At 38.5% G+C, this 22,368-nt stretch overlaps 1 protein-coding gene across 1 annotated transcript; it reads right to left on the bottom strand.

Moving 5' to 3' along the window:
- Positions 1-6,195: 6,195 nt before the first annotated feature.
- Positions 6,196-21,575, bottom strand: LOC108791080 (N-acyl-aromatic-L-amino acid amidohydrolase (carboxylate-forming)-like). Its single transcript, XM_018561461.1, has 6 exons — positions 21,324-21,575; positions 18,041-18,230; positions 15,907-16,006; positions 15,051-15,158; positions 9,985-10,094; positions 6,196-6,482 (listed from the first exon to the last, which is right to left on the bottom strand). The coding sequence occupies exons 1-6, from the start codon at positions 21,554-21,556 to the stop codon at positions 6,288-6,290; spliced, it is 936 nt and encodes a 311-aa protein (XP_018416963.1). The 5' UTR covers positions 21,557-21,575; the 3' UTR covers positions 6,196-6,287.
- Between the last annotated feature and the right edge of the window lie 793 nt (positions 21,576-22,368).

Below are 22,368 nucleotides of genomic sequence, written 5' to 3'. Positions count from 1 at the left end.
TTCCCCCCCCCCCCCCCCCTTATGCTGGTGTAATGATTTACCTTAAATGATGCCTCTTGATCCTATCATCATCTTCTTTCCTGTAGTTTTCAGGAGTTCCTTCAGCGTTGGTGCCCTTTCTGTGATCCAGCGCAGACTCCTCTCTCTTCCTGTCACTTCCTATCCCACGGAGTATGTACGGTCGGAGATCTGAACTGCACATGCGCCCGCCCCATGATCCTTTGCAGCCACCCAAAAATCTTCAGATCTTTGGACGGGAGTGCGCAGTGGAGACACAGGTAAGTTCAACCCCCTTTATTAACTTTTAAAAAAATGTTTTTGCATTTATCTACTGCATCCTAGCAGTAGATATATGCATTAACATGGGAGGCTTGAATGATCCTTTAAATCGTTTGCATGCGTTCCAGAGCAGGTCTAGAGCAGGTAAAATAGGGCTTGCTGCAGTTTTTTCACCTGCTCCGGAACTGCACGCTGCAATGTGAACTGGAGCAAAAAATACCATTGGAATACATTGGACACAGTTTTGATCCGGTCTGCAACTGCTCTGCTCTGCACCTGCTTCGCACTTGGTGTAACAAGGCCTAATGCCATTATTCACTCCGAGGAGTTGGGAGAGAGTATATATCATCTGGCAGTTGGCAGCACTTCAACTGTCATGTTTAAAGGGCTCTCAGACCTCTAAAGGGTGAGGTTTAAATAAGTAAGTTGGTTGTTTGAATGTGTCTGCCATGCATTTGAAATGCACTTCAAACGCAGGCCAATGGTTTAGTATGGATGACAATTCTCGGGCTGTGTTGGACCTGCTTTACTTTGAGTTGCATTTGCTTAGACACAGCAGGTCTTATTGAGACATGTCTTCTTTGCAGGCAAAGTAGCTCAGATGCAGCCTTTTGCTGTGTTTTATGTATGAATGAATGTGTTTTACGTATGAATGAATGTGTTTCTGCAGCTTTGTGGTCAAATGCAAAAGTCAGCATCTGACAACAATGCCCATCTACAGAAGAAGTAGATAAAGTGGCATAAGGAGGCAAAATAAATCTTATGAGTAAGCCTACACAACTTTTATGATTTAACACTGAATATTCCAATTCCTGCCTTAGGACAGTCTTGACTGGTTCCTTTTGGAGTAGACCCATCAGCACATAAAAAAGCTATATCCGCATCATAAATGAAATGCTGTATCTTCAGCTTACCATCTTCTGCAGCCCCTGGGCATTCTAATATGCAAATATCAAAAGTTCAGAACTGCCTTCTTCCACTTCCCACCCCTGCCTGGAATTCCCTATTGGTCATTGGAACTGCATGATGCCAACTAGAAGCTGGCCACTGGAAGTGGCCAGCCAAATCTCTACTCTCTTAGGGCACTAGGGTGTGGAAAAGCTATGTGAGAGTATGTGTAGGTAACTTTGGTGCCTGTATTTCACTTATGATGCCAATTAAGTTATCTTATATCCCACATGCATGTACTGAATGATTTACATTTTAATAACATGCTGTTAATGATATTCTTGGCTTTTTCTGTTGAAGTTAATTGAAGAGCATAATTTAGAATGCAAAAAGCATTCATATTCAAATTTCATAAACTTGCCGTACATAGTGATTACTGGTTTTCTGAAACAGCATGTTGCATCCTAGCAAATTATTTTAAAGTGTTGGCTATAAGACAAGAAATTGTAATACCACAGGGGTCAATTCACTAGCGTAACACATGCAGTGTTTTCATTACAATGCTTTATTTACTCATTTTCACTATTCAGAATTATATAATCAGTTTAGTTCAGGTTTTATCTTCAATTGATCAGTTTGACTTACCATATGGGTTATTCTTTTTTCATTATATTATCGATATTTGTTTGTAGGTCAATTAACGAAGATAATGGCACAGATTGTCACCGGCTCAAAATACTGCTTTCTTTTGGATGGCTTTACCTGCAGTTATGTACAATGTCTAATAAAGAGAGCAGCAAACTGAGCCATGTAAGGTGGAAATGAAATCATGACCCACAAGGAAAAAGGCTTTTAATTTCTAAATAACTATTTCCTGTGGGGGAAAAAAATCCACACCATGCAATATTTGTGTGTTTTATATAGGAAATTATAATAAGATATCCTAAAATAACTCATGCAGCTTTAGTGACTTGACCCTAATATGGTGGAACTTTGAGCGATTTATCTTATCATCATTGTTTATATTATCAATAAATGCCTTTATTTTGATCATATATATTGTCTCATATATTATTTTCTACATGCAGTCCAGTTGTTGTTCCTTTAATTTTATCCCATCAGAGGTAAACTTTTGGGGTCACCTTACTATGTAAGAATGATCCTTACTGTGTATATCCATAATGTTTAAAAGCCTGAATGTAAAAAAAGGCTTTTACACAATGTACCCAACAACCCACAGAATGTATACTATACCTTATATTATTTGCAACTGCCAGCACCACCTTGCTGGTACAAAAACACCACAAGCACAAGTGAACCCTAGTGAGCTTTACTATTCAGCTTACATACAACATCCACTCAATAGAAATCTTCTAGTTGTCAAGATTTTAATGCTGTCACTGACACAAAAAGTATTTTTTTAATATAATCTTTATATAGACAAAAATACAACAAAAAGCTTTTTTAACTGGGATACCAGTAGCAAAGAAAGCAATTCTTATGGTATTGGTTCTGAAGATATTATCAAGAAGCAATATGCCATTCTAAATAGTAACCCACTGGAGCATCTATTGGATTCTGACAGACTTGAATTTCCTGAAAATGCATTCATACAACAGACAATGGTAAATTGCAAAAGTATTTGTGACATTTTATCAACAAACTTTGCAGATTCTATGGCAAAGATTCATAAACAGGGTTTAAAGTCTCTTCCATCAGATCTATTTTCATGTGACTATGAGAACCCTGAAGACACTTCATTGTTTTCTAGTAGTAATGAGCCTGGGATTCATGTGAACTCAGTTAGCCTGAATACACTCAAGGCCGCTAAGAACGGTGACTGCCACTCCATCCTCCCATCCCAAACAGTTGCGTAGAGGCGCATTCCACACCCTTATCTATGACAGTGCCTAAAATCTAATGGTTCCCAAACAAGTTTCTTTGTATTTCTTGCACATGAAAAACGTTTTAATTTATTTATATCTGTTTTAATATGAATCAATAAATATACACGATTTTAAGCCGTGGTAGTACTGTTGTGAGGTACTGATAAAGCCCCATTCACTTTAAACTTTATTTGAATTAAAGAAGTGATAGACCTTTTACTCCCTCCTATAATTGAAGAGATCGTTCATCCAATGCAACCATTGCAGACTGGGCAATGAACTTATGTCTGTAGGCCTTCACTTCAGCTAAGCATTCTTAAGGATGAAACCTCTACCCAGGCGTGATTATCTACAGTATTGTTTTTTCCCCAAGATGGCTCTTTAGGGCTCTTTCACACTACTACATTGTGATAACACACCGAACGGCACCCAAATGCACTTTGCTGATGGACATGTGTTACAGCACAGTGCAATATGCATTGTGGTTCACTGCCAGAAATGTTACAAGCACTTTTTTATGTATTAGGCAGCCCATTCAAATGAATCTAATGCAAAGCAACACACATTAACATGTGGCAGAACAAGCATTAATGCATTATTACGGTTGGAGCCTTACAGCGGAAACATGTATATTTGCAAATGAGAGCGCGTAGATTGGTTAAAAAAAAATATTTTCTGAGAAAGCTCGTTCCACAGCCTGCTCTTTCATGCACAGCCAACTGCTATCTGAGATCTGCAGGCACACTGTAGTATAAGGTATGTCTTCATTTAAAGTTCATTTTTGCAATCCAGAGATATTAATTAGTTTTAGTCCCCCACTTCTTACACTGCCATTGTTTAAAATTTGTATTGCTCAGCTTAAAATATAGACAATATACAGTAACTGTTTATATTTACCAGTGATCACCATAATCGTATCCTGTAGTATAAAATACACTTAGAGAACAAGTTTTTTTTTTTTTAGCACAGCAGACCGTGAATGTCAATGTTTTTATTGACTGGAAGGTACCTTTACATGGAAAAGGTCAGGAATGTCATAGCAGTTGAAATAGTGCTGTTTTCTGTTGCTTGTACAACATTGCTTTATGACAGTAAAGTCCAACTACTCCTCCATATCAAATTCATTCACAGAAAGTCTAGTCAGATAACGTTCTGATCACCTTAAATTTGAAATGGATGGAGCCGTAAGTCACGTCTGCAGCATGCATCACTGGCTACTGTGTTTCTAGGACTCTTTCCCTTCATCAGAAAATTTTAAAACTAGTGCATAAAAGGGAGTAACCATTGTACATCTGGACCCTATAATCTCATGGACCCTGTAACAGTTGAGTTTTATGCACCCAGAGTAATTACAGACACATACCTGGATTAATAAATAACAAAAAGTGTGCCTCCACTTGTTGTTTTGAGGCATCTTTAGAAAGTATTCACATAATTTATTTCCATTAAGACACCATATTTTTCTGACATTGTTTGCCAGCATGTCCAGGCACATTTTAATTATATGAAAAACATTCTAGTAGAAGCAACATCAGCAGATCCATAGAGGTTAATTTACTAAAGGCAAAAGGATGTTCACTTTGCAAGGGAATTTGCAATTTGTAAGGGAATTCTCCCTTAGCTTAGTGAATGAGGTGAAGCTCTGCTGACCTCCATTATCCACTCATGTGCAAACAAAAAATACTTTTTTTTTTCTTGCACATGATTGGGTATTCTTTGCAAAGTTAATTTTCATAACGCTCTTTATGCTAAGGGAAAATATAATTGCAAAGTGCAAAATCATTTGCATAGTGAACAGCCTATTTGCCTTAAGTAAATCAACCCCCATGTCCTCCCATTCTCTTTACCACCCTTGGGTATCTGTACTTGTCATTGGGGCTCAATCAAAAGCAGTCACTTTGAGCAACACTTTGCATTTAGCCTACAGATCAGGGGAGATGCACTGCAGACACATTAGCTTTTTAGGGGAAAACAACAGGTTGGAAAAGGTTTACTAAATCAGAAACATTAGATTGGGAGACTGACATCTAATGTCTACAGACAGGGCCACCATCAGGGGGGTACGGGCGATACCCTTGTAAGGGGCCCTTGCAGCCCAGGCCACCCAGCCCATTGACAGCGGAGGACATGGAGCAGGCTGGGACCCAGCAGCGCTGGGTTTCTGGATTTCTGATTGTTTAGGAAGCCACGCTGCTTAGCAACAAGTGAAGCCAGCTTCCTAGCCAATCAGGCCAAAAAAAAAATCTTTGTACTCGTACTCAATAGCGAAAAGACGGTATCGGTGCATCAGTAGATTAAATACCCCTTACCCATTCTGAACTGCGATCACAATGCCTGGAAGAGGGAAATCTTCTAAAGTTGGCCATACACATATAGATTATCTGCAGGTTTTCTATGGTCAGATGGAAAAAGTGCAACAGATTCCTCCATCTAATCTAAGCTGTGTTGATGGAAGAATCTCCCACTGGGCCAGGCTTCAGTATCTTGCTATTCTGTCCCGCTGGCTCTCAAAATACCTGAACAATCTGGTTGGATGCAAGGCATTGTTGAGGTATTTTAAGAACCAGTGGGGCCAACTAGCAAGCTACCCAAATTAAAGGGTTTCTAAACCCTCACGGTTTTTTTGTGTGCATAAAAACGCTTTAAACTTACTTTTCACCGCGCGCTCCCGTCCAAAAATATGAAAATTCTCTGGCGGCAGCAAAGCATCGTGGAATGTAAACATTCACCTGCCGGGAGCCAACTGGCTACCCAAATTAATAAAAAATCGCAAGCAACCAGCACCGAGGCTCTCCGCTTCGGCAGGTGAATGTAAACATTCACCTGCCAGGAGTCGGGAACAGCAGCCTGGCGATTGCACCTGTCCAATGAGCAGAGGAGCAGACCTAGAGAGAACGGAATCCAATCGTAAACTGAGGAGTTTCTGTAATTATAAGAAACAAGAGCTAATAAATGTTCAGAAGCAATAAAAGACTGACCACATAAATGTTCATAATTTACATGAATTATATCATATATTTTAAATTTTATTACCTGTGAAGTAGCATATACTTCAAACAGTATTTGTTAAATTTGAGAACTATACTGTTAATACATATATTTTTGCACTATTTATTTTTCTATTTTTTGTTTCAAGAGAAAAAAGAAATATTGTTTTCATTTAATAACTTTGGTTGTCAAGCTCAGGCACATAAGGAACATTGGCAGCCAAGATCAAGTCCCAAGACATCCAGGCTACTGTTGTACTTTCAAAGCAGGGACTTTCCATTTGACTTTTTCAGTCAATATGAAGGCCACTTTTTTCTCATAGTATGCTGCCTCGTTGATGAATGTGGGGTACAAGATTCTCTCGCCTTCATAGTACAAATCTTTTCCATTCAAAGTTTTGAAGATAGGATCTCCAGGCTTCAGAGGAACATAATCTTTGTCCTAAAGAACAAATTAAGTAAATTACCAACAAGGAAACACATTGGGTTATATTGATAAACAGAAAAGAGACCAGGGCATAATTAACTGCATTAGATGGCCAGCATTCACATTTGTTTTAATTAGAGATGTACCGATACCGAGTATTTGGGCGAGTACTCGTACTTGCCCAAATGCTCCCAATGCCTATCCCGATACCGGAACTTCCAGTATCAGGAAGCTGGGTGCCATGTAATGACTTGCCGCCCGGCTTCCTGATTGGTCGGGAAGCTGGCCAGTCAGGAAGCCAGGCAGCGAGTCATTACCCACCCCGGCTTCCTGATTGGCCACAGAGCTGGTTCCATGCTTCCTCATCACCTGGTGATGAGGGAGCATGGAGACGGCTTCCCGGCTAATCAGGAAGCTGGGCAGCAAATCATTACACGCTATCTCTAACTGATAAATTTCAGAAACTGATTGGGGCTGGTGGCTGTAACAGTCATCATATTATCAATACAGAGAATACAACCAAGATCTTGAGTTATCATTGAGGAATTGGAAATCTAGGTGTAAGGAAAATAGTGCTGAATGCAACTCAAACATGCTGTGCATTAAAAGTAATGTGAGTGATTTGATGGGAGTTAACTGATCATTCACAGCACTGTAATACTGTACATAATATTAACTAATTAAAGCAAAACAAAACACTTATTTTATCATTTTACTTTATATTGTATATATACTTTTATGTTTCAGACAGTAGAAAAAACCCTGTATGTAGTTCCCGTTGCAGCCTCCATATTCTTTCAGTACAGGTTTCTATCAACATTGTACAAGCAACTTCAATCCATTCTTCAACATCCAAGCTGCACACTCATTTATTCCTAGCTATGCTGAATAGGAGTTAGTATGAAACCCAGGGGTAAAAAATGGCCAACAGGTTCAAAGCTGGCAGACTATGGCCTAAAATGGGTTTTTTTTTAATCGAATTCCCCTCCAGGTTTTTTTGAAGACAGCTGATGAATTGTCACTGCCTGCATTCCAAAAAAGATAGATGTGGTTTACAAATATATGCAAACTTGGATGGTGTTTGGTGGAACTCAAAATGAAAAAAAACATATCCTCCCTCTTGCCTTACCACATAAGTACAGACACCATATAAGCCACTTCCTTCTTTCATGTAGCCTCGGCCCCAGAATGTCTTAGCAATGTTTACACAGCTTCTTCCTAGTTGGTGGGGTGCAGTACTGTGCAGTGCGTATTGACTCTATGGGGTTGATTTACTAACCTTATAAACACACCACGAACATGTATACACCTCTGTAGTGTGTTCCCTCCCAGCATGATCTATGGGTGGAATCTAAACACCTTTGTAGTGTGTACACACCCAGCAGGTGTGTTGTGCAAAGCCAAGCATGAATTCGCAAGGTGATGTTGTGTAAATTAGCTCTATGTTGTGTTGCTTGTGTTGATGAATGCAGGAATGTAAATGCATGAGCTAACCATTTTTGTCTAAACTGTGAAGCAGCATTATATATGCATCATGTGCATGATTTTTCCATACATGGCATTAGTGGAAATATGCTTTTAGAGACTTTTTGGTTGATAAATACGTTTTGCTGTGTAAAAATCACACGCACCTGGTGCGTGCGTGTGTTTAGGTTAGTAAATCATCCCCTATGGGTTATCATAGGCTATCTGTATATCGGTACATAGATATAGCTCCAGGTAGTCCAACCTACCACCTACGTTGCCTATAGACTCCGTGTGCTGATCTTTTCCTTAATTCCTAAATTACTTTGCCTCTGCTATGTTTCTGTGTGGAGGCAGCCATCTTGGTAGAACAGTAAGGATTTGTTTCCTTGTGTCAAGACCCCCTCATAACTGTTGATCTGATGAATGGTGGCGTAACGATCAACAAGCAGATGAATTGATGAAGGAAGTACTGACTATGTTAGGAATGAAGCACAAGCCGAGAGATACACGTACTGTACTGCAAGTTCACAGGTACAGCTTCCTTCTCTAACAAGGAGAAAGTGAGCAGCACAAAAGGGACATCTAGCGAGGCAGAAGAGGGCAAGATCAGGTTTAGATGATCCCTCACTGCAAATATACAACACAGCAGTGCCTAGGCATAGTCACAAGTCAAGAAGTTCACAGCAATGTAGATATTTTTCAGTTAACTCCATTGCCCCAATTTACCTTTGTAGATTGAAAGATAACAAATTTTCACTTTTAGTGTAGAGGTCCACTTCAAATGAGTACACATTTTGTGGTACTATGGAGCAGTGGCATAACAACCAGGGGGGCAGCCGGTGCGCTGGCCCCGGGCGTAAAGCTGAAGGGGGGCGCCGGCCAAAAATTGCACTTTGGCCAAAGGCCGAAAGTGCTATTTTCCTGCCGTTTTGTCAGCGCAGCCATGATTTATTTCCTCCCCGCTGGGCGCTGCTCTTTGTCCCAGCGGTGGGGGGCGGAGACAGCCCACGCTGTCACAGGAGGCTGGGCTCTCCTCCCTGCACCGCTCGCTCAGCCTCCTGTGACAGTGTGTATGAGAGAGGAGAGCAGGCTGCAAACACTCAGCGGTCGCTGAGTTTTTGTAGATAATTGAGGATAGGGTATGGTTACTGTATCCTCAATTATGAATGAATGGGAGTCATCTACATCACTTCCTGTTCATTCATAATTGTGGTTATAGTAAACCATACTATGTTATCAATGAACAGGAACACTCATAAAGGATTCCTGTTCATTGATTCGGAAAAAATGTCTGCCCCGGGCGCCCATAACTCTGGTTACGCCACTGCTATGGGGTAGTATTTACCTACTAGTATTTATGTGCCTTTCATATTTTAATATACTTAATGTTTCAAGGCCTTACAAATGTATTTAATTTACAAATGAGTAGATTTTTACTTTAGTTGCTCTATTATTTTTGACAAAATAATCATTAACACTGCTAAAAACCTACTGACATACATAAAGAACCAAATTGTATTCAATCTCAGTAGACAAATGCAGAGAGAAAGAAAACCAAATACTATATATCCTTTGCCCCTGAAAATGTTCTGGAAATTACGATATGCTCTTTACACCAGATAATATTACAGGTTAATCCCTTATATATTCCATCTACCCATATACCACCCCCACCCATACTCGAACTGTAGAAATTACCTCCTTGCTTGTATATTATGGATATATTCAGACAAAAATAAACTCAACACAGCAAGGAACTTTTGCAAACCAACACGTAACATAATCAATCTCCAGAACCTCAAAATACAAACAGAAATGCTATGGGCTCAAACATTTCTTAAAAGCACAGTACATCAGTGCCATAATTTTTTGGGGGGGCTACATTAGACTCTTCATCTCACAATTGCACACAAAGTAGGGGCAAAAATTTGCTTCAAAATTTTTTTTAATCTGTCATTTTCAGGAAATAAATGAATAGATGACTATTGATACTTAAGGGGAAAATATTGTGATTCAACATGAACCATTGGAAGAAAATGTGTAAGCCAACCTGCAGCTCAGCATGGATGATTGCTGAAATTTCTCCTGTAGAGTCTCGAGGAAAATCCACTCTAGATACAAACTTGTATATATCAGTTTCAAAACTAGGAAACTCCTTCCCTGCAAAAGAGACAGAAAAGAACATGATTATTTACAAAAAAGGATGGAAATACTGATAAGATTAAACATTGTAACAATAGAGTTTGATGCAAACGCCACAATTTTTCCAAATGGAAGCTGTTAAATCAAGCTGAATGATGATTCTTTATTAGTTATATTTTTGTGGGTAAAAGTAACAGAAATGTATTGCTGTTAATTTTACTTGCCAACCCTCTAGTCTGGAACTTGCCAAAATGCATTCTGTGATCTTCCACTTCATAGGAAATAAAGGTTCACATGGCTCAGTAAGCTCTGATAATCGAAGCAAGGCTCATCTGTATGAGAAAGAGAGTATGGACCATCTGGTGCATTAAACCTGCCAAATTACCAGATCCAAACAGTACAGCAAACCCTTTCTTCATTATTTAACAGGGGTATAGTTAGTCTATGGGTGAATTATTAGTGCTCTTGTGTATGCCAGTATTACGTGTTTGAAAAGCAATGTGGGCATCAAACGCTGTCATCTTTTAATCAAATATGCACTGCATTATGATCAGGGCTTGAAAAATTTTAGGTTGTCTCACCAGCCAGTAAAAAATTTCACCAGTCAGCATGACCGGACTATAGCCTTGCAATTTATGTTAACTTTTGTGGGGACAGATAGAGCTTTCTTTTGATCACATTTAATCACCACTGGTTTTTTTTTATTTTTTACTATATAATGAAAAAAGTACCGTAAATTTCGAGAAAAAAAATGTTTTCCCTAATTATGTTAAAAAACATTTATTCTTACCCATATTTTCAGTAAAATATAAAAGACGGGGTCACGTCGGGTAAATAGTAAAACAGCAAAAAGTTTCCGGCACACTCACCAGCCAGCATGCAAAAAAACCTGTCTAACCACTAAGGTTAAAAGCAGAGGTTTAGATACACATCTTCTGCAGAAAATGTGAAAGCCGCACAGCCACACCAAGGCATCTCCATATAGTGTGCTCCTAAGTCTAAACTATGAGAGTCTCCATCTTGGAGCACATGGGGCAAAAGATTAAATTGGGTGCAGGTTTGTCAGGAGGAAGCCCAACCTCCCTTAAAGGCACAGGTACGCACAAGGTACCTGTTTACTGTTTGAAGTCCTTCAGTGTGCACCTTGCAATGATCCTAAACTCAAGGCCAAGTCGACCTGTCATTGGCTACAGCAGAGTAAAGTGAAGGTTCTGGAGTGGCCATCTCAGTCTCCTGACCTAAATATCATTGAGCCACTCTAGGGAGATCTCAAACGTGCAGTTCATGCAAGACAGCCCAAGACTTTTTGTCAGGAAGAATGGGCAGCTTTACCATCTGAGAAGATAAAGAGCCTCATCCACACATACCACAAAAGACTTAAAGCTGTCATTGATGTTAGAGGGGGCAACACACCGTATTGAGAACTGGGGTATGTAAACTTTTGATCAGGGTCATTTGGGTAGTTTCTGTTGTCATTATGATTGGAAAAGAGTAAACACTTGCACTGTTGCCCTTCTGTTGTCTTGTACCAGTCTTGCCACTCTCCGTTCTGCCCTAACATTGACTAGTCGCTGACGGCCACAATTCGCACGTTCAGACCCAGATTTTCGGCTGACAGTCCAGTCTTTAAACACTTTAACAACAGCTGCTCTTGACCATTTAACGAATTCTGCCGTTTTGCTGATACTTGCTCCATGGCTCCGCGCGCCGACAATCATCCCACGTTCAAAGGCTGTTAAATCGCATTGTTTACCCATATCTTCAGAAAAAAATCACTTCTACTGTCGTGGTAAACAACCTGCTTCCCGGGGCCGGCCTTAGGGGTGTGCGGTCGCACAGGGCGCCATGGCAACAAGGCGCCGTGCGGCCGACACAGCTCGTCCTGGGGGCGGCTTCTCTCCCCCTCACCGCTGGCCATCCGATATGACAGCGCAGGAGGGAGCGCTGACTGCTGTCAGGATGGCGGAGTCCGCTGACGGACATCGACGTCACCGGACTCCTCCCCCCCTCCCTGAGTGGCTCTATCGGCTAACAAAGGGAAGGGGGAGGAGTCGGGTGATGTAGTTGTCCGTGATGGGTAACGAAGGAAAGGAGGGAGGAGTCCGTTGACGTCGATGTCCGTGACATCACCGGACTCCTCCCCCTTCCCTTCGTTACCTGAACGGAATCACTTGGGCCGGTGAGTCTCCTGGTTCATGTATGTTGAATGGCGGCTGATACATTGCCTGAGGCTGCCGCCATTCAACATACATTCTGGACATCCTGATCCTCCTCACAGGCCGGTTCACATCTGGTTCCCTGACCCACATAAGTAAGTACATTATACATATATATTTATTGTTCCTGTCACCTTCCCTGATATATTCGGTCCAGGCAGTCAGCTGACCTAGTTTTGCGCCCTCTTGTTGTTCTAACAGAGCCCTGCTACCCTGGTGATGCCCCCTCAAAGCTCTGGTGAGACCCCCCTCTGTATGTGCGTTATAATTAGTCGATTAATCGATTTAAAAAAAATAGATTAATCGAACAGGAAAATTTTAATCGTTACAACACCTATATACACCTATATATATATAAAGACTTTTACACTATTTTCCCAAAAGTACACCTCCTGCTAAATCAGTTGTGAAGTAGAGGTGAAGAACCAAAGCTACACACAGTGGGGTTGTTTTACTGAAGGCAAATAGGATATTCACTTTGCAGGGGCATTTTTCCTTTAACTTGGTGAACAAGGTAAAGCCCTGCTGGCTTCCATCATCCAATCATGTGCAATCAAATACTGTTTATTTATTTTCTTGTGATTGGGTGTTTTCACCACATTCTACAAGCTAAGGAAAAATGTCCTTGCAAAGTGCAGATTAATTTGCATAGTAAAAGGCCTATTTGCTTTTAGTAAATCAACCCCAATGTCTTAATTCAGTCAATGTCCTATTCTCTTGACTACCCTTGGGTATCTGTACTTGCCATTGGACCTGAATTAAAAGCCGTCACTTTGAGCAACCCTTTGCATTTTGCTTTCAGATCAGATCAGGGAAGATGCACTGCAGATACATCAGGTTTTTAGGAATAATCAACAGAGATCAGAAAAGGTTTAATAAATCAGAAACGCGTAGATTGGGAGACTGACATCTAATGTCAATGGACACTTTAGGATTGGTGATAATTTAATTTTTTTTCTGCAATGACACTCTTGTAAATTAATTTACAACCTTCTGCTTCAAAATGTCCAGGATTTGCTTTCATCCATAGTGTTAATTTAAGATGGAGAATGGTTTGGATGGTTGAGTTGGATCCTGTCAGTAATAGCCTAACATTTAGAACATGAACTAAACTGATTATGACCTGGATATTCAATTGTGCAACAGAGAGCATTTAAAGCATGTCTAGTAAACTGAATGAAGAAGAATTACACCATCGGGATTTCCTGTACAGGTCAGGCAGCTATGTGGTGATCAGTTCTTCTTGTAGTTAGTAGATGTGGGAACAGGATATCTCCAAGTCCCTGAGTGTTTTCGATTCAAGGTATGTTACCCATATTTGTACTTGGCTCCCTAATAGGGAATGGCAATAATCCATACTTTTACATTCACATCTTCCATGATATTACTGACAGCATATCCATATTTTATTTCAGGCCATTCTCTACTCCACTGCCGTCATTTATTAGTAAATAGCATTAAATCACAGATATGTTGGCATGCCTCCTTTACAATCATACTGAAATCCGTATGCTATAGGTTGGCTCGCACTCAGTGCCTTTCTTTAGTAAAATAACTATGGCCTGACAATGCTGGGCAATATCTAAACCTTTGTCCAGGATTCTATTTTAAAAAAACATTATTTTAATTCAGACAGAACAGCATGTTGAGGTAAACACATTTGCTTGATCATTTATTGATTCATTTATTATATCTTACATTGATATAATATATTATATTATATATTTTACCTTTGCTCAACTGGGTGACCATTTGGACTATAAGCCAGTAGTCTATGGACTGGAGTTATGAAAAAATTGATTTAGTAGCGAGGCCATACCCCAATAAAAAAACATAATGCCCAAAACACATATCTATTAATGTCAGCAGCACATTTACTTAGTCTATTGGAGCCATAATGATAATGTTTCAGTTCCATTGCTGGCTCAATATGCTAAGAATAGAGAAATGCAATATTCGCAGTTCATAGTGAAGATTGCTAATTTAATAAAATAGGCTTGGCTGAAGTTTTACAGTCTTTGGAAGAAAACAAATAGTCTTAAGCACACCAGCCATTTTGGCATTTGCCATAGTTCCTTCATGGAATGTGGGTCTGCAGATTATTTTAAATGTACTGTGGAATCTAATATGTTGTAAACTGTATATGAAATCTAATACATTATTTTAAATCATAAAGTGTTTAGAAGAATAAAGGTGGGGACAAAAGAGGTAAAAAAAAAGATTTGCACTTTAATCTTTTAGGGTAAAAATAACAGATTCATTTTAGAGCAGGGAGTGAAAGGAGCAAATATTTGCCCTCTCTTGTCTCCCCATTTACCTGCTGTGGCCCCTGACGAATAGATGTGTAAATTGTTGGGTCAGGGCTTACACAAGACTAAGGGTCTTCCCCCTACCCTCACATACGAATACAGGGATGGACAATTGGCTTCTTTGCAGAATCCAGTGCTGCATTGTCAGGAGGCAGGTAAGTCACTTGTACCTCAATACCAGAAGTACTGTGTTTTCCTCCAAATCTTGTCCCTTTTACCCTCCCTGCTCTAAAGCTAACCTGTTACTTAGCCATGAATGAGCAGACTTCAAGTTTATCAAGGCAAGATTTTTTTTTTCAAAACAAAAAACATTTAGTATACTGTATTTAGAAGACCAAAACTAAGCAAATCAATATTAACATTTAGGGTTTACATACACTTAAAGTTGCCTTGTGTTCAATAAAAATGTTTGGAATATGCATTCAATGTTTGATTGGGGAATGACTTACCCTGATTGAAAAGATCGATGAAGTCTAAGGCTTGGTTAACAAGTTCTCTCATTCTGGAAAGCATATCTAATCTGATCACTCCTTGAGGCTGTGGCCCGAGTTCTAAACCTTAAAAGAGATTACATTTGAACATCTAAATGCCTTACATACTGATATCAATTGGGAGCACAGATAAATCAAAATGATGGATTTCTAGCCTAAAAAAATGAATAACGGCTTCTGACCCCCATGTAGCAACATATATGGGTCCCCCCCACCTATACTTATCCTTTATTTTAGGACATGAAGAAACCCAATCTGCAGGTGAAATCTGGCATTGTAAGTGACATTGTATTATGACATATTGTAAATGATGCAGGGTAAGACCCTGGTCTGCCCAGCAGTGTACACAACACATAGTACATAGCTCTTCCATCCATGTTGTTACTCATACAGGTCAGAAACTGTTATAACATTTTAACTAGCCAGTAAATCATCTTTAAATTTTAAAGACAAACCATGCTAGAGGTTAAACTTTAACAACATGCTGCAAAGGACAACATTAGAAATATTCAGTAAAATAAACTGCAAATGATTATTGAATCTCAATCTGTTTTTGCATACATGCGGCTTGTGAGGCGTGTCTGCTATGTGTTGGCTGGTTGTTGGTAGAGGTAACAAAATAGTTTTTTGTTGTATAGCAAGACACACTAACTCCAACAGGACCAAGCAGAGGGCAAATCTACCCTGCACCCGTGTACTGCCTTTTGCAAATTGGCTGTGTTTAGAGAACTAGGCATTAATTGTTTAGCAGCTTAATCTTATCAATTTATTAAATTCTAATTTCTGATTGGATGTAAGATGGAAGAAGGCTTACACAGTGCATGCTTTGTTATATGTTGCAGGTATGCATTATCCTCCACTGGTATGTCGATGAGAAAGTTGTAGCATGGCATAGATTGATTTCCAGTGTTGCTCTAAAACAGACAATTTAACACATTTATTCTGCACAGGAGCACAGCATTTGACTGTTCACAGTTTCATTAGTGTTTTATTCATGCAAACATCTGCACAAGGGATAGGCTGTGCCATAATGTAGCCTCAACAGTTGGAGCTTAAATAAATGACAGAGGTCTAAAATGATTTTTGCAGGGGGTTGTGTGAATCCATTTCTATCTATTCATTGTTGTAGCAGTGGGTATTATTTATTTATTTAATGTTCCTCAGATGAAAATTTACTACGGTATCTTGTTCTTTAGAAACATGTAAGGTTTAAACCTGAGTTGTTCAATAACAGCTGCACAACACAAGTTTAAATATGATGGTTAATTTAAAGGCAACAGGAATAAGTTTCGGGTTCACCACTACCACGGATTTGAGGCAAATCCTGCAGGTTTGAGATTTGTAGTTCTGGCAAATTTTTGCAGATTCACCCGGGATCATTTTTTAAAACCATAATGCACTGCATGCATTTGGACTACAGCCAGCGGGCTTAGAATGGCCATTAAGGGGACTTTTTGATAAAGCAGCCCCTTCACTATAAAAGGCGGGGAGGGGCACAGAGCAGTCATAGGGGTTGATTTAATTAAGTAGTTTAGGCTGTTTACTTAGAAATGTGAATTTCCACTTTGCAAGGGAATTTTCACTTAGCTTAGTGAATGTGGTGAAGCTTGGCTGACTTCCACCATCCAATCATGTGCAAGCAAGAATCCTGTTTGTTTTTTTAACTTTGCTTGCACATGATTGGATATTCTTCAACCCTGTAGGGCCGGTGAATTAGAAGCTTTTGTAGGGAAAACATAGGGAAAGCTGACTGAAGAGGGAGAGATTAGGTCAGCTAGGAAACTCTACTTTAATTCCGATTGCTAGCTCTTTGAGCAATCAAATCCTTTTCTGTCTTTTTGTTCTTGTTATTGTGGGTTTTTTTGTCTTTCATTTTATTTTGTGGTTGATTGAGGTCAGCAGTCACTTTTAGATGCTTTCTTGTGCATAGGAAAAAACATTTCTGCATAGCTTCCCTTTAAGTACAGTTTTTTTTTTTTAAATGCATGTGTTTCTGCTAAAGCTACCTAAGCTGAAATTAATCAGATTGTGGCGCTGCTGTATGTAAGCCAAGCTATTTATAATTTCTGCAGTCAAAAATGTGCTTCCAGTGTACTCTGTCATTGACACTGTCCCTGAAATTTGTTCTGTGATGCCAAGTACAGCTTTGAGGCACCTGCCAAGCATGTTATTTAAAGGATTTATGCATTCTCAAAGTTTACCTTGAGGTCATTGTATGGTATTTTTTAAATACTTTTTTGCAATTGATACATGTCCCCAGTGGCAGTGTCCACCTTCCTTTTTTTGTAAAGTAACCTGCCTATTAGCCCGATAAATGTCCAAAATTCAATAAAAAAGGAGAACAAGAAAAAAATGGCACCCATTTAATCAATGTTAAGTAGAGGTGCACCGAAATTGAGTTTTCAGACCAAAACAGAACATAATTTTTTTTTCTAAACTTTTTTTAAAAATTTGCAATATTTTTTTTTTTTATTATTATTATTATTATTTTTTTTTACTTTACTATCGGGGGCTCTGGGGAAATATCAGGGGTCTAAACAGACTCCTAATATTTCAATTTTGAAATAGAAAAAGAGATTGGTGACACAGTTTCTGCAGCCCCTGTTCTGAATAAACTCCTGTCCATTCATAAACTGTGGATATAGTATGAGTTACTATGTCCACAGTCATAAATGAACAGGAAGTTATGTAGAACACTTCCTGTTCATTCATAATTGGGGATACAGTAAACATACTATGACCTCAATTATTTACAAACACTCAACGATCAGCTGATCCTTATTGTTAGACATTGTCCATGCTGATGCAAAAATGTATGTTTTCTTCTTTATGTTAATACCTATCAATTAGGTTCTGTTGCCTCTGTCTACTAATACTATGGAACCGCTGACACAGTTCTTGCTGTTTCTATGTATACTTTAATCAAATTTACCATTTGTTGCACTCACCTGTAAATAGTTTGCTAAGTGAAGAGAGAAGAGGTCATCCTTTGAGCAGCGGAGTAATGTGGCTCCCATGTTTGAAGTGGTATTATGTAGATCAAAAGCAAAACCATAAGAAGACACTCCAGGTCCATATTGCTCATTAATTTCTCGTGCTCTTTTAACTTCATATGGATCACCTTCAGAGCCTGGGGAGCTAAGGCACAATTAAACAAAATGTTGACTGGGTAAAGTCAGACAAGTGTTATTTGCTAGGCCAGTATAAGCTTTTACGCTGTTTTGGGTTACAGTCACCCCCAGAGCAGTCAATATTTTTTTTTTTAAACAGGTTTGTTTCCAACTTTTGCACAATGTATTTTTGCAGTTCACTTACTTTGTGGGCAATTGATTTTGTCAATACATTTACTACATTACAAGTTGGACATTGAGCAGTAAGGCAGACAGACCAGGAATGCCTTTTTAATTTATCTCAGCACAAAACAAATATAGGTTCCCAGGGTCAACATGGCGGGAGATTAAAGCTAGTATTTCAAAATATTTGTAAATTTTGACAATATTTTCCATTTCATATTACAGTGATTAGTACCTATCCTTACTATTCACTGTAATATGAAATGAAAAATATGGTCAAAATTTACAAATATTTTGGAAAAACAGCTGTTTCCTCATCTTGGAAATAATAATGTGAGTGAATTGTCTAAAATGGAAATTTGTATTGGTAGAGTGGGACTTTACCTCTTTTTAAAGTGTATGTGTCAGCAGATCAACTTTTATTTTCCTGTACTCGTAGCTGTTTAAAGAGATAAAATGTGGAAAGTATGTATTGCAGTACGTACAGCGTATTTTTTTTAAAATGTATCCTGACAAATGCTTTAGGCATAAACATAAAAGTTATATTTTAACGGTTCATTGGTGTTTGTCATGCAATTTACATTTCCCTGTCAAACTATTTTTGATCAGTTATGTAAATAATGGAACTCCTCATAAACTTTTTTTTAATTGCAGCCTTATTTGTCAAAGTGAACACCTCATGATGCAAGCTGGTATCAGAAGATAACCCATGTGAGCAGTACCATAGAAGGCCCTTGCCTTCGTGCTGTAATCCTTTAGATCACCTCACAGAGTATATGACCACTCAGAAAATGCTACAGCTTTGCAAGTGTTCAGAAAATATACATATATGCTCATGCTTATTTTAAGGTAATACTTTTTTTTTTTTAAAGTGTTATCACAGCGCTAAAGGTGATTAAACTAAAAGGCATTTAGTTTTAGTTTAATCACCTTTTGTGATAACACTTTTAAACTTTTATAATTCTTCATTCTCATAGCAGCTTCAGGGATATTAATTTTAGTTGTTTTCCACAAGCGCAGGATTTTTTTTACATTTACACACTTTTTTTGTTTTAAATACAACAGGAAACAATTATTATTATTATACAGGATTTATATAGCGCCAACAGATTTGCAGTGCATTACAAAAGAATAGCCTCTGGTATTTTTAGTTGTGTGTCTGTATTGGGAGATTTACCTCCAGCTCCTGCCATAGCATGTACTGTATTTCTTTAATGGAAACACAAACAAATATTTTTATTTAAGGGAGAATGGCTTAGATTATTTTAGTACTCATGCCTGTGTCTTCTTGTCCTGGCGACAGCCACTCCACCATTTCGTGTCCTCTTTGTAGTCCTGTGCATCGATTCAGAGCCTATAGATGCTCAGTTGATGTGCAATTATCAATATACTGTATGTCAGCTGCATACATTTCTACAGAACTGTCAGATCATTTCCAAGCTAATAACTAGAGATTAGCAGAGGTGATTTTGTAAAATTTGTTGTTTAAAGTGTTTAGGTGAAATTTTATTGAAAAATAAATTCTAGCCATTTTCTTTCTTTATTTAGAGGGTGTGTGTTTTTGGAGAGCACATGTAGAGTAGTTTCTATTAAAAAAAGTATTTGCAAATTAGTACTGAGCAGAGGCATGCTCTGGTTCCACACCCCTCATATCAAAATAATCAAAAAAATTAAGCCAGCGCAAGCCAAAATTTGTTGTTTTTCTGTACAGTCACAACATATGAACCATAAAATGTATTTAAATTGTATTTATCGATTCAAAAACATCTAGACATGTTAATATGCTAATGTGCACACAGAACATCCATAATAGACCATATACTGCCTCATTAGAGGATAAAAAAGTAATGTTATGTTAACATGATAACACTTCCAATGCACTGAAAAAACAACTTTCACAGTCTGGGGATGAAGTAAGTTGATAGATTCTTTGACGCGTTTCTCTGTAGATAGCTTCCTCAGGAGACTACAGAGGTATTGTGAACTACACAGGTGGGTGAGGAAATGCAAACACGCCCACGCACCAGCTCCCCCACAGGAAGGGTTACATCAGGTGGTATGGCCACCACTGTTGGGCGATGTCCATTGCTGATAACCTGTCTGTAGTATCTGTCTTCTTAAACACAGGCATAGTGCCTGTGGAAGTGTTTTCAATGTATTGGAAATGTTATCGTGTTATCATATCACGACTGTTATCCTCTAATGATGCAGTATATGGTCTATTATGGAGTTTCTGTGTACCTGAGTGCACATAAGGATTTTAAAATGTTTAGATGGGGGTTTTTTTAATGTAATTTTTATTGAGATTTATAAGAAGTATGAATACAGACATGACATTTATCAATTAAGATATTGCCAAAGTATGGCAAATCAAATAATAACAGAAACCAGTAAACAAGAAACAGGAAACATCACAATCGCTAGGAAAGTTTTCGACTAATCCTGGAGCAGAGCAAGCACAAAAACAAAAGAGAGGCCAATAGAGTTTAGATGTTTTTAAATGGATGAATACAATTTAAATTGATTTTATGGAATTTATGTTGTGGCTCTTTGACTGTACCAAAAAACACATTTTTTTAGCCTGTTTTGGCTTCATTTTTTGGGTTATTCTATTAAAAAAGAAAAATAATAACAAGGCTAATGAGGACCAAGGCACAGCAAAAGGTCCAGGATAGTTAAATGGAACTTCCCCGGCACTCAGTAGCCCTTAAAAGTCACATTTCACCCTTTAGAAATCACCAAAAATCACCATAATTTCACTTTCCACATAGACTTTAATGCATTTCTCCAGATTTTCTCCCAGACTTAGAGAATATAAAAATATATAGTTTACTTAAATCTATTGGTGATCTCTTTCCAAATGTTTCCATCTTTCAACATGTGAACACTGCTATAGACCTATCTATTGATCTATTCATGTAAACCATCATAATATTACCTTAATATTTCTTTTGAAAAACAGCGATTAAGGTCTTGGTCTAAGAATCGGACACAATTCTTCACAGCTTGTGGATTGGCTATGCAGGACTCTGCTGTAAAAGTCTGTCTCTGTATCTCTGATGAGTCTTTCAACCAATGTTTAGCCAGTGTGACTCCAGACATCTCATTTCCATGAGTACCTCCAAAAACCACCACTCGTGAAATAGGTGCATATTGGACAAACGAGCTCATGATTTCCTATTGGAACTTAGCAAAAGACACTGAAATTCACAAAATATAAAAGGCATGTGACAAGGCAACATTCATGATTACTTCTTCCATTATTATACACAAAATATTTTTACAAGTAAATTAATTTTGAAGGGTTTATAACATGTGGTCAAGCTCTACGATGAATATACTGAACTAAGATTTCTATTTTTTTAATTAGTCATGATTTTGCATAAGGCACATATGTGAACTATATTATCTGACAAAGGAGTTCTAAGCAATATTTTTGTTATAAATAAGCATGTTGAAGGTTTTAAACCGCTGTCAGAGTTTTATTGCTATGTTCCTGTTAGGGAGGTTTTTAGGTTGACCCCTAAAATAAATTACCGTAAAGGAAATGGATAACTAGTAGTGATGGGCAAATCTGGGTTCAATTTGCCAAGGGTTTGTCAAATTAAGTTCGATGCGGTATTGGGGTGAATTCTGTCAATTTTTTTGGCTAATAGTCAAACCATTGTCACTAAAGTGCATGGGGGGCTAGGAACTGCCATGGTGGAAAATGTAAAAAAAGCCAAAACATTTTTCAAAAATATTATCTAATCAATCTAATTAATTTCATATTGGAAACGTTTTGACTGTGACACCTGTTGTTTTCATCAAGTGCTAATAGGCCTGTAATGACTGGTGGAATTAGCAGCCGCAACAGCCATAGGAACCCTGGACACCCAATGGTCCATAGGGTCCTGGGTGTTCCTAAGGACAACACTGTCCTGAACAATCTTACCCCACCCACATACGACACCCAGGGTTTGTGAGGGATAAAAGTCCTCGTT

This window comes from Nanorana parkeri, unplaced genomic scaffold, assembly GCF_000935625.1.
Source record: "Nanorana parkeri isolate BGI_ZX_2015 unplaced genomic scaffold, ASM93562v1 scaffold525, whole genome shotgun sequence".
In the NCBI taxonomy this organism is placed as follows: Eukaryota; Metazoa; Chordata; class Amphibia; order Anura; family Dicroglossidae; genus Nanorana; species Nanorana parkeri.
The sequence above is the reverse complement of the archived record's forward strand: the minus strand, read 5'-3'. Positions and strand labels throughout refer to the sequence as shown.

What these genes read in the sequence shown, in the direction of transcription:
- LOC108791080 (XM_018561461.1), bottom strand. Translation starts at nt 21,556, where the DNA reads ATGAGCTCGTTTGTCCAATATGCACCTATTTCACGAGTGGTGGTTTTT. An exon ending in TATAACAAAGCATGCACTGT is followed by an intron (nt 15,159 to 15,906) that starts GTAAGCCTTCTT and finishes ATCTCTTTTAAG; the next exon opens with GTTTAGAACTCGGGCCACAG. An exon ending in CATCGATCTTTTCAATCAGG is followed by an intron (nt 10,095 to 15,050) that starts GTAAGTCATTCC and finishes TCTCTTTTGCAG; the next exon opens with GGAAGGAGTTTCCTAGTTTT.